General features: G+C 30.6%; 1 protein-coding gene across 2 annotated transcripts in view; it reads right to left on the reverse strand.

Annotated features, from left to right (window-relative positions):
- Positions 1 to 12,284, reverse strand: part of LOC117167146 (huntingtin) — a 52,095-nt gene that overhangs the window by 15,913 nt on the left and 23,898 nt on the right. For both annotated transcript variants that reach the window (XR_004466360.1, XM_033351859.1), the window contains exons 9-10: positions 7,353 to 11,364; positions 3,786 to 3,991 (exon numbers count right to left, since the gene is read on the reverse strand). Coding sequence is in view for 1 of the 2 variants with exons in the window: in XM_033351859.1 (XP_033207750.1) it covers positions 3,786 to 3,991; positions 7,353 to 11,364 (4,218 nt within the window). In the remaining variant the exon portion in view is untranslated. The remainder of the gene's footprint in view (positions 1 to 3,785; positions 3,992 to 7,352; positions 11,365 to 12,284) is intronic.

Raw genomic sequence — 12,284 nt, forward strand, 5'->3', positions numbered from 1 at the left:
TTTTATTTACAAAAAATGTTCTCAGGTTCAAAAAAACATTCAGTGAACTGAAAAACTGTGGTCGGTAATATAGGTATTTAGCTGTGTCACATGCCCTTAAGGAAAAGTATTAGCAAACAAAGTTTCCTGCTGCAAAAAGTATGAAAATTTATCAAATTTGATAGATTCTCTATCCAGAGAAAACGTGAGAATGAATCAAATTCTATGCATTCAGAAAAAATGTAATCAAGAAGTATCAAGTAGGGAAATTTAAATCAAATTCTATAAACATATTTCATAAAAATCCTATAAAATTAAATCATACAAACTCCACAAATCCAAACCTATCAGCCCTTCCACTTTTCTAGCATCATATTTGACTTAAAATTTTATCAAATCTTATCAGTGCAAGACTTATATAAAATTCTGTGTTTCGAAGTCTAGGATATTTTTATAAAATTCTATCTTGAGAAATCGTATAATTTTCTATCAACAGTTTCTCATTGAAACTCTATGTCAAATCTTATTCACAAACATCTTATATTAAATCCTATCTTCTGAAATTTCAGAAATTTCTATCAAATTTTATCCATCCAGAAATTTTATACATTTCCATCAATAGTTTCTTATTAAAATTCTATCAAATATTATCCACTGAAAACTTGCATCAAATCCTATATTTCATAATCTTGGACATTTTTAACAAATTCTATCTGTTGAGTTACTCATATACTTTTCTATCAATTGTTTCTCATTGAAACTCTATGAAATCTTATCCTAAAAAAATGTATCAAATCCCATGTTTTGCAACAGGGAAAACTCTATAAATTCTATCTTTTTTTACATCAAATTTGGAAATAACCATTTGTTATAGATGTGAAAATAAAATGTTGTGTTTGTCAAAAATTTTTAATGAAATCAGAACATTGAATAAACAAATTCTTAATTTTGTTCCAAAATAAGTCGTCTTTGAATTCCTTAAAATATTTGTGAAATTGTTTGAAATGTTTGACATTTTTATGAAATATTTGAAATTTTTGTGAAAGCTTTATTTAATCTTGGTTTATAAATCTTTTTGTGCTTGTTTGAAATCATAGAAATCTTTTGAAATCTTCTCAAATTTATTTAAAACTTTAAAATACTTTAATATCATTGTAAAATTTGTAACATATTTTGTATTTGTTTGAAATCATTGAAATATTTGCAATTGATTAAAATCTTTAAAATGTTTTGAAATATTAGAAATCTGAGTTACTATAACCTTTTTAAACTCTTTGGAAATGTTCAAAATCTTTATAAAATCTTGTAAATCTTGTGTACACGCCTTTTTTAAATCTTTGAAATCCTTGCAATCTTTATGAAATGTCTGTAAGATTTAAAAAAATTTTGTAAAATATATTTCCAAATCTTTTGAAATATTTGTGAAAATTTTCTTAATTCATTGCTTGTAAAATCTTTTTTATTCGTAGAAATCATTGAAATATTGGAAATCTTAACGAAATCTTTTCAAATCTTTTAAAATGTTTTGAAACCTGTTGAAATCGTTTCAAAATTTCGAAATGTTTTACCATCTTTGAAATCCTTTAAATCTTATTTAGCGGATACGAAATTAAAAACTGATTAAATTATGGACGATATTAAAGTCTATTCATTGCAATCTAGAAAATAATTTGTAAAATCTACAAAAATACTTAGAAATCTCTTTATTTATTATGTAATGAGTAAAAGATAAATAATATCTTGATAAGCAACAAAGTTTTCTATAGTAAGATTTCTTCTAAATGAGATTTTTCTTTTATAATAGACTAAAAGATTTGAATTACTTCGCGTATTTCAATAAAATAACTGTTTTGAAAGGATAATAATATAAATGGATAAAAAATAATATAATAATAAATAATAATATAATATAATATAAAAGGATAATAAATAACTATTTCTCATGGAAAATTCAAGGATATTTCCATGTTTTCAAGGTAAAAACAAATTCAAGGAGAATTCCAGGTTTTCAAGAATCCAGAATCTTCGATATTTCTATCAAATTCTATCTGTTGAGAAATCGTATACCCATCCTTCCCGTTCAAGTTTATCAATTTTCCCGGTCAACTAAAAGTAACATATTCATATTTGCAGCAAAACGCAAACATTTATTTTACTTCATGACGTTTATTCTAAACATCCTTCAACACAAAAGAGCAAAAAATTACAAAATACATGAATTTTTAAATAGAATTATGAATCTTCAACTGAAATAGTTGATTTTAAACCAAGAAGATGAATTTTTAACTAAAATCATAAATATTTCAATGGAATACTTGAATCTTCAACCAAAAAGATGAATTTTTAAACAAAAAGATTAATTTTCATACAAAGAGATTGATATTTGACCAAAAAATAAAAATTTTCAATAAGATACATGAGTTTAAAAAAAAATACTTCAATTTTCAATTGAAAAAGACAAATATTCAACCAAATAGTTTAATTTTGAACTAAAAACTAGAAGGAGTTTCAACAGGAAGTGGAATGATTACATTTTTAGTTTAAAAAATTAATTTTCAACCTAACTGATGAATTTTCAACTGAAATGATGAATCTTCAACTGGAATAGTGGAATTTTAATCCAAAAATATAAGTTTTCAATTAAAATTATAAATGTATAAATAAATTACTTCAATGTTTAACCGAAAAGAAGAATTTTTAAACAAGGATATTAGCTTTTTAAAAAAGGATCATTTTCTACATACAAAAAATCGATTTCTTAACCAAATACGTGAATTTTCAACGAAATTGTTGAATTTTGTACTAGGAAAGATCAATTTTCAACCAAAAATACTACAGTTAATTTGTTTTTTGGAGAAATTAATTTGCAACCAATCTAATGAATTTTCGACTAAAATGGTGAATCTTCAACTGGAATAGGTCAGTTTTATATCTACCAAAAGGATGAATTTTTAATTATAAAGATTAGTTTTTCTACAAAAAAGATTAATTTTTCCTCGAGTTTTCCACAAAGTAGATAAGTTTTCAAACAAATACTTTAATTTTTAAATAAAAAATAGCAGTTTTCAATCAAATAGTTGAATTTTCATCTAAAAAAGATAAATTTTCAACCAAAAATATTATAGTAGAACTTTCCCTTAAAAATCTAATTCTTAATTTTTAAAAACGGGTTTTCAGCAAAATAGTTCAATTTTTTACTGGGATAGGTAAATTTTATATATACTATAAAAACTAGTTTTATTTTTAGACATAAAGATTATGTTTCTACAAAAAAGACGAAATTTCCAAAAAGTACATAAGTTTTCAAACAAATAGTTTCATTTTTAAATAAAAAATATCAGTTTTCAATCAAATAGTTGAATTTTCATTCAAAAAAGATATAATTTCGAACAAAAATAGAATAGTTGAAGTTTCCGTTAAAAATCGAATTCTTAATATTTAAAAATGGATGTTCAGCAAAAGAGTTAAATTTTCCCGGTGATTTTCCGAATTTTCCCTGCCAAGTCGCCACTCTGGATAAGCTTGATTTGAATTTTTATCAAAAAAAAAGTATAGAAATATATAGTAATTATTGGACACTTATTCATTTCGCTTCGATGAAAATCAATAGCAATTCTATCCAAACGTTTAATATAAATTGATTGCCTTTTTAGCGAGACAACGTAGGACACTTCGAATAAAAATAATTATTCATTTTAATTAAAATGTAAATAAGATTCATGAAATTACGGATACAGAAAACGGATTGAATAGTACAAACACATTTTTTCAATTAATTAATCATAAAAATCAATTATGAACAATACCTGTTAGAATCCTGAACGTCGATATGTTTTTGAATGTACTCTATCGCCAGTGGATGTACAGCATTCATCGTATCCTCACAATTTGCCAACACAGCACTTTGTAAAAGATATAACATTCCATGCAAAGAAGATATCCTTGTAGGTAAAAACCCGGACTTAAGACTCGCATCCAATAAGCGTCTAATCCTTTCCAAAACTTCCACATCCTGCAGAAGTAAGAAGATAAGATATAGAAATCAAATTTTTCAAGCATGAAGAATATCTTCAATTTTGAATTTCTTTACACACACAAAGCTTAGTGTTATGAAGACTTTGTGTGGTTTAAGAATTGAATGAGCAATTATAAGCATTTTGAAATATAATATAAAAGGTCGTATTTTCTATCTTTATAATAATTTCATTATTTAAATTTCGCGGGTAAATGTATCACTTCAAATTGGAAAGGGCGCTCAATTTAAATGGTAAAAGAAGTCAAAGTGATAGAAAACGTATTATAAAACCAACCTTACTCCTAAAAGATTAATAATATTAATGCAAAAGAAAATTTGTTTCTAAATACGTTTTACACACTTTCTAGTTGAGTTTTCAAATCAGAAAGATAAATTTTGAACCTAAGAAATGAATGTTTACCTAAAATGACGAATCTTCAACCAAAAATATGAATTTTTCATCAAATAGTTAGTAGAATTTTCAACCCAAAAGATTAATTTTCTACAAAAAAATGCTCATTTTTTTATTTTGATTAAAATGGTAGAAAAATAAATTTTCAAACAAAAAAAACGAATTTTCAACGAAATAGTTTTTTTTCGTCATAAAAATATGATTTTTTTAACAAAAAAAGAATCAAATTTTTAGTTCAAATAATCAATTTAAAAAAATTCATTATTAACATTATAATTCAATTTTAAACCCAAAAGATGAATTTTCTACACAAAAAAAAGATACAGTTTCAATAAAATATATAAATTTTCAACTAAAAAGGATAAATTTACAAACAAAAACTACAAAAGTTAAATTTGCAGTCATAAAAGTAAATGCTAAGAAAAAAAGATGAATTTTCTATTAAAAAAAAAAACGAATTTTTAACTAAACTTTTTTTTTTAACCAAAGAAATTAACTCTTAAAATATAGAATAGTTAAATTTTCTAGTAATCAGAATATTTTTTTAACGTAAAACATTACATTTCTATCAAAAAAGATTAATTTTCCACAAAAAATGGAAGAGTTAAAGTGAATTTTCAACTAAAATTATAAATATTCAACTAAACAAATTTAATTGTGAACCAAATACGTGAATTTTCAACTAAAAAGATCAATTTTCTACCAAAAATAAAATACTTAAATCTTCAGTTTGTCAAATAAATTTTGAACAAAATAGTTAAATTTTCAACAATAGAAATTAATTTTTAACCAAAAGGATGAAGTTTCAGCTATTGAGAGTACCCTTCTATCATAAAAAGATGGATTTTCAACAAATGAATAAATTTTTACCTGAAACAGATATCAATTTTTTCGGAAAATAGAATCAAATGAATTTTCAGTAAAAAAATTCATTTTTAACGAAAAATTATAAATTCTAAACAAGAATATTAAATTTCTATTTAAAAATGGCAATTTTCAACCAAAAGATCATTTTTTGACCAACAAGATGAATTTTCTACCAAAATAGACGAATTTTTAAAAAAGTACGTGATTTTTCAACAACATATTTGAATTTATAAAAAATTTTCAACCAAAAAGAGGAATTAGCCATCAAGAAGCTTAAATATTCTCCCACAAATTCGCATTTTCAATCAAATACAGAATTTTCAAACCAAATATTTGAATTTTCAACTTAAGAAGATAAATTTGGAACCAAGTATGTACAAGTTAAATTTGCAATTAATACAGATGATTTTCAAAACAATAATGAAATTATAAACAAAAAAGAGGTTTGTCAAATAAAATGATGAATCATCAATCAAATATATGAATTTTTGACAAATCAGTTTCACTTCCAGCTAACTATTTGAATTTTCAACCAAAAAGGATAAATTCTCAATGAAAAATGTTATATTTGATATTTAAACCAAAAAGTATTCTATATTTATACCATAAATAGTTGAATTTCTAACAAAATAGTTTAAATCCTCAACCAAGAGTTTAATTTGTAACCAAGTAGTTAACTTTCTAGAATTACTTTCTCTGTAGCAACTGTGTAATTTAAAAAAGTATGTGCTTATTTCACTCGGAAATATTTTTGTAAAAATATATGTATTAATTATGATTTATACTTGTTTAAAGACTAAATGTTTGAAATTCTCTTGAATGCCCTAAGAAAATTCTCTGTTACAGTTCAAATGCTGAGCATTAGAGCGTTTTGAAAAAAAATTGTTAGCACGAGGTTTTAATAGGAATGAAAACTTTATTTTGGGAGTCAAAAAAACTCCTCTAAAGTTCCATAATTAATTTATTCATATGCAGGTACAAATCCACTTGCTTCGAACTACTTTTTCTGATAATTTAAATACCGAAAAAAATTGTATTGTCAGAAAAATAGCAATATATCACTTTTAAATATTTTCTTGTAATTCAAAGTCAATAAAAATTATTTTAATGTCAACATTCCTTATATATTATTGTCGCAGCATATTGAAAAAAACATTCCTATTTATGAATATCATACATTATATCGTAGTATAAATCGTATAATTCGGCTTGTTTAAACTATTTTTATTGATCATTTAACCCTCAAACGGTACACTGGTGCGAATTCGCACCGTCGTTTGTGAAAATTTGGTAGAATTTGACCATAGACAGCTGTACAGGATTATCCCCACCACGAGAAATATGCCCGAACCCCAAGGTTTCAAGCCCAAGTCCGGTTAGTTCCAGTTTCGTTGATCTCTCAGAGATAAAAGGACCAGAAAATCGAATTGATGCGAATCAGCACCTGTGTGCCTTTTACGTGCGGTAAAGTGTTGCGAGCGGGAATTTCTAAATATTGTTCTCAAGTAAAGAATTTTTGATCGTTTGTTAAATGTAAGTATGTTTATGTACATTTATGTGTTATTTATCGATTTTTCATAATAATTTCCAATAAATTTTACAAAGATGTATTTTTTCCATCAGATTCTAAATAAAAAGATTTTTATGTAATTGTTGTAATACTAAATATTTTCCTTTAACTGCAAAATCCCGCAAAGTTTAATTAGTTTGAATAAAATGCAAAGAAATGGCGAATTTTTTCCAAAAAAGTTATTTTTCAAAAACGCCGCTTTATCTATAACAAATTATCATGAGGAAAATTAATTATTATCCAAATTTCTATAGAACCATTAGATTCAGCAGGAAAAGTCACACAAAAGACATGTGTGTAACATCTTTCTAGTCTCAATCTTCTTTTCTATATTCGAAGTTGAAAATGCAAAAGCTAGATTCGCACCAATGTACCTTTAGTAGGAGCCAGAAAGGAGTGTACAGTTGAGGGTTAAATCTTAAAAATAAAATTTTGCTATTCAAATTTGAAGAAGTGCTTCGTTTTTTGAGATTTTTAGTTATATCTACCATGCTGACAAAGCTACATACCAAAGGTGTTAGAACCGCAGCAGCCTTGCAGATAGCGATAACCAGATACTGGTGTAATATTTCATCTTCAACTGGATGATTCTTCAGCAACTCCAAACAAGAATCAAGCATCCATTTATACTGCACTCTTTCCACAAACAATTCCGAAATTGAAAGTATCGATCGAACAACTTCCTTTAAAAGCCTTAATGGAATTTTCATCTGAGAACTCATCCATGATGTATACAGTTCCAAAAGAAACCGTAAACACGAATCTATGTCCAAAGAAGATGAAATCAATGCATCATTCCTCAGGTTCTTGAGCGTCAAAACAGACGAGCTCAACTTATCTTCGTGCAAGTAGCACAACGACCACAAATAAGCCACCGAAAGTTGACTATAGGTGAATTTATCTAAATTCGTAGGCCGTTCTATGTTTCCCCTGCAGAAGATATTATCTAAAGATAGGCTACCAATAACCTTGAAATCATTAGCAGACTCGTACTTCCACACCAGCAAGTCTTGAATGAAGAATAACTTCTGAGAACTTATTTTATGAAGGGATAATTGAGGATCACGTGAATGATGAATTGGACGGCTATTTTCTGGATTTCCAGGACAGGGTAGAAGCATACTTTGCATCAATAATCTCGTTATGGCTTGAACTGCTAAACCAGCAGCATGACTCAAATCAGCCAGATCTTCAGGAGGTAACTTTTCATTTTGTAAAATGTTTAGCACACTGAGAAGTGCCATCCAGACTTCTTCAAATTGCAATCTGGAAGACCAGCCTAAGAGAGTCACTCGATACACAAACTGTTCTAGAATATCTACTTCATGAAGGAAATTCGACTCCGAAGAAAGTAACGGAAAACTGCATTTAGTCGGACCCGTTCCAGTCATTTGCCATCCATTTTTCCAGACTAGAGGTGGTGTCAGAACGAAAGAGTTTACTAAAGGTAGTCTACTTATACTAACAATAAGGCTCTCTATGGGATCTAGCAAAAACAATGGAATGTTTTGCGAACAGTCTTCAGCTTTGTACTTCTCGTGCCATGAAACTAAAGTAGCCATTCGTATACAGGCTTGTGCATATGGTTTAGTTTCCTCGTTTTCGAAAGCAGGTTCTAATCCGCAGCTTTCAATTAACGGCAAAGTCTCGTTGGTCTGAAAATGCTCAACAATCCTCATCAATGAGATTGTCATAGAACAAACCCAGGAATAATATACATCGCTACCTAGAACTTTACTCAGTCTCACATTCTTCAAAATTTCTTTGGCACAGCTTAAAGTCATCTCAACTTCAGCAGGTTTTAATTTCCTTTTACCAGTCTCATGGTTGTCGATAATCCAGTGAGTCGTTTCTAAGCAAAGCGTAGCGAACTTTGCCAAATCTTCCTCAAACTTTGAATCCACCCCAGAAAGATTATATTTTGCTAGCTTACACAAAGTTTCAAGATAAGTTGTTATTCCGGGGATTATGGTAAAAAGAACCTCCCGATAAATCGTGTCTTCCAACAATTCGGAAAATCTTGTCGCGTATTTTGTTTCCTTAGCTGTTGCTTCTTTCTTCTGAAGATTGAATATACAATGAGGCTTTGGAATTAACTCATTAACATTCTGCACCCGAAGCAGCAAAGACTCCTTAGCTGCAGAGTATAGTGCACTCTCTTTGAAATCCAAGTGCTGTTCCCTTGTTCTTGCACTAAACTCCTCTTCCTGACACTTCTCGATCGTAAGTCTCACCCCCAACTTTATACACTCCTTCAATATCTTCGGGTTGAACTCTTGGCAAGAGAAGATACCACTGCATTCCTCAAAGTTCAAATTACTCAACAACTGCGCAGATTCCGAATATCCGCCGTTTGCACTCGAATAGCAGCAGCGTAATTTAATCTGAGAGAGGAACCAGTTACGATCTAGCTGGATACTTTTGACTGCAGACGGATTTAATGGACGGCACTGATCGAGTTGCAGAGGCGAGAGATCGTAGTGCTGAGTACCAAGTTTGTTCAGCAAACTCACGAGGCCGCCATACTTCTTCGCGAGTTTAGTCGTATGCAGAATATCCATTATCTTAATAAACTCATCCTTAGGCAACTGTTCTTTAACGTCTTCAATGGCCAATGTCAATAAAATTTCTACTCTGCGACTAACAATGTTCGCTGCCATTCTGGAGAGTGCTAAGTACTTCGAGGTCAGCAATCTCGGGACGAGGGCTACAATTACAGAACCACTTTGAGAATGATGAGCCCCTTCAACACACAAAAGCAGGCGTTTTACAAAAGTTGGTTTTGACAAATCCAAACATTTGGTTGCAATTGCCTGGACAAGAAGACCACTTGCTGCTGAATTTCTATGTACAGCCACTGCAACGAGTTCTCTGACTGGTGGTTCAGTTGCCAAATGAATAGTCTCCTCTATATGATTCACCAAAAGCCAAGTCAAAGGCTCTGCATCATTCAGGTTCTCACAGACGAAATCACAAAACAATATGGTCCCTCCTCTTCTGATAATATCCAGGTTAATCACATTATTTCTAGAGTCTTCTTTCATCGAAAAGGGATTTGAAGACTCAGAACTTAGACTGCGTATACCTAAAACTTCTGACCAAAAACTCATTTCGCTGTAGCTCAGTAAGGTCATCAGGTATGCCCACTGGCAAGTCAACACTGGCCATGAGTTACCAACATCAATCATTGTTGTATTTAAGTCAGCCACGGAAATTCTTTCCTCATCTGGGACGTCCCTGCCAATGACCATTTGCACTGTCGCGTTCGCCACTTTGCAATGACTGCCAGATTCAAACATGTGAATGCAGAGTTGCAAAAACAGAGCTGATTGGTGTACAAAGTACTCGTTAGTCGAATTAGCCATTGGCAAGCTGCATCTAAGTCCAGAAACTTGAAGATCAGACATTTTAACGCCTATGAGTTTTATCACCCTGAATATAAATCTAGCCAGTATTCTGTCCGGTTGCATTTCGAGCAGTTGCTTTCCGAGTGCATTCAACGGGTCTCTGGATTGTTGAATTGTTTCTGGTAGAAGAACAACATCTGATAAATCGGTTATGTTCGGACTGACATCTGAGAGTCTAGCGAGCATGGCTTCCTCTTTAGCGTAAGAGATTAAGCACAGTAAGACGATATTGACCATGCCAAGCCATCGTTCTAGTTTTATAATCCGGTCGTCCACGGAAGGTGGAGTTGTTAATAATACTTTTAAAAGAGGATCTACTGGTCGAAAGACGGTTGGTGAAACAGCCGCACAGAGCTTTACGAGAGCTGCATGAGCTTCTTTGGATTCGATTCTAACCTTCCCTGCTGCTAACATTGGAAGAAGAGTATCCATCACAGATCTTGACCATCTTCTCCATTTCTCTTCACCGTTCCCGTCATTATTAAACCTAGACTCTGTTAAACAAATGGTCAAGAGTTCAATAATTTGATGGTATTCTACCAGTCTTAAGAGCATCGAAATCAAAACTTCTCGAGTCGTTTCCAGCTCTTTCTGTTCCGCTAAATTGGAACTTGGACTGCGTGCTAGAAAAATGTCTTCTACTATCGGAACGAGAGCTGGGATGCAGTGAGTCAAAGGTGGCTGTCCACTCGCCATAAGTCCATCGCATAACTGAATAATCTTTGGAACACCGATTATATTTTTGGAATGGTATTTCTCGTAGGATAAACGAACTAAGAATTCAAAGATTCTTGGGAGGAGATCCTCGGATTTTAGTATTTGGCCCTCTTCGATGAATTCGAATTGTTTTATCACGAAACCAATGAATATTTGGTCAGAGTCTAGCATGCAGTAGTTGATGTGAAGTTGAACCAATTGACTCAAAAGCATGAGAACTTGACACTGTAAAGGTATAGAACTAGTGACAGTGTATTGTTTCAATGACTTAATAACCATTGGTTCAAAAAGTCGAATGTAGGATGCAACGGATGATTTCTTGTCTAGAGTCTTCGGCAAGTTTTTAAAGATGGACATCATTTTCCGTTCTCCTCTTCTTCTTAGGAGACCAATCCATCTGAAAGTTAGAGTTAGTGTCTATTGTATATTGATTTATTTCTAGCATCAAAAGCTTTCCAACTTACATACTTTGAAGGTACCTATATTATCTATAGAGATAGTTACCATCAATCAAGTTAACGCTTCAAATAACGGAAAATATAGTACTTAATGTCATTTTCAGACTAGATGGAAAATAAATTTGTAAATAAATTTTTGCTGAAAAAGATCTACTCTCTACTGAAATGTGGTTCGATTCCCAGTGGAGCGAAGAGAGAAGATACTTTTTTAGACAAAATTTAATTAAATACTTTTTTAAATTTATTTTTCATCCAGTCTGAAAATGATGTTAAGTATTTTCTGTTATTTGAAGAGTTAACTTGATCGATAAATTGATTTTTATTTTCACGGTAATGAAAAAGATATCTACACTGATTGATGGTAACTATCTCGAATGATAATACAGATTCCTTTAAATTACTCGTATCATAAATGTAACAGCTGGCTTGAGATAGCGTGTATTTCTGAAAAAAGATTCTTCTTTCAATCTCTCTAACAGCTTAAGGCTATGTGATGAGTGAGTCACGTGACCAGATTTCTACCTGACCGCCAATTTTTTTAATTCCCAACTTATATTCACACGAAACGCTAAATAGAGTTGAAAATTCGGGATATTAAACAAGAAGCACTAAGAATTGTGGGTCTGATCTTAAATTTGTATAATTATGAAACAAGTTTTTTGTTGTGAATAATTTTTTTTGCTTTTTTTATAATTATTAAAGTTTAGAACCAGGCTCACCTTTCTTAGTACTTGTTATTTATTATCCCAAATTTTTAACTCGATGTGGCGCTGCGTGTGAAAATAAGTTGGGAAATATGAAAGGCGGCGGTAAGGTAGGAATCTGGTCACGTGACCCACTCGTCAAATGGCCCTAATGG

Source organism: Belonocnema kinseyi, chromosome 2, assembly GCF_010883055.1.
Source record: "Belonocnema kinseyi isolate 2016_QV_RU_SX_M_011 chromosome 2, B_treatae_v1, whole genome shotgun sequence".
Lineage (NCBI taxonomy): Eukaryota > Metazoa > Arthropoda > Insecta > Hymenoptera > Cynipidae > Belonocnema > Belonocnema kinseyi.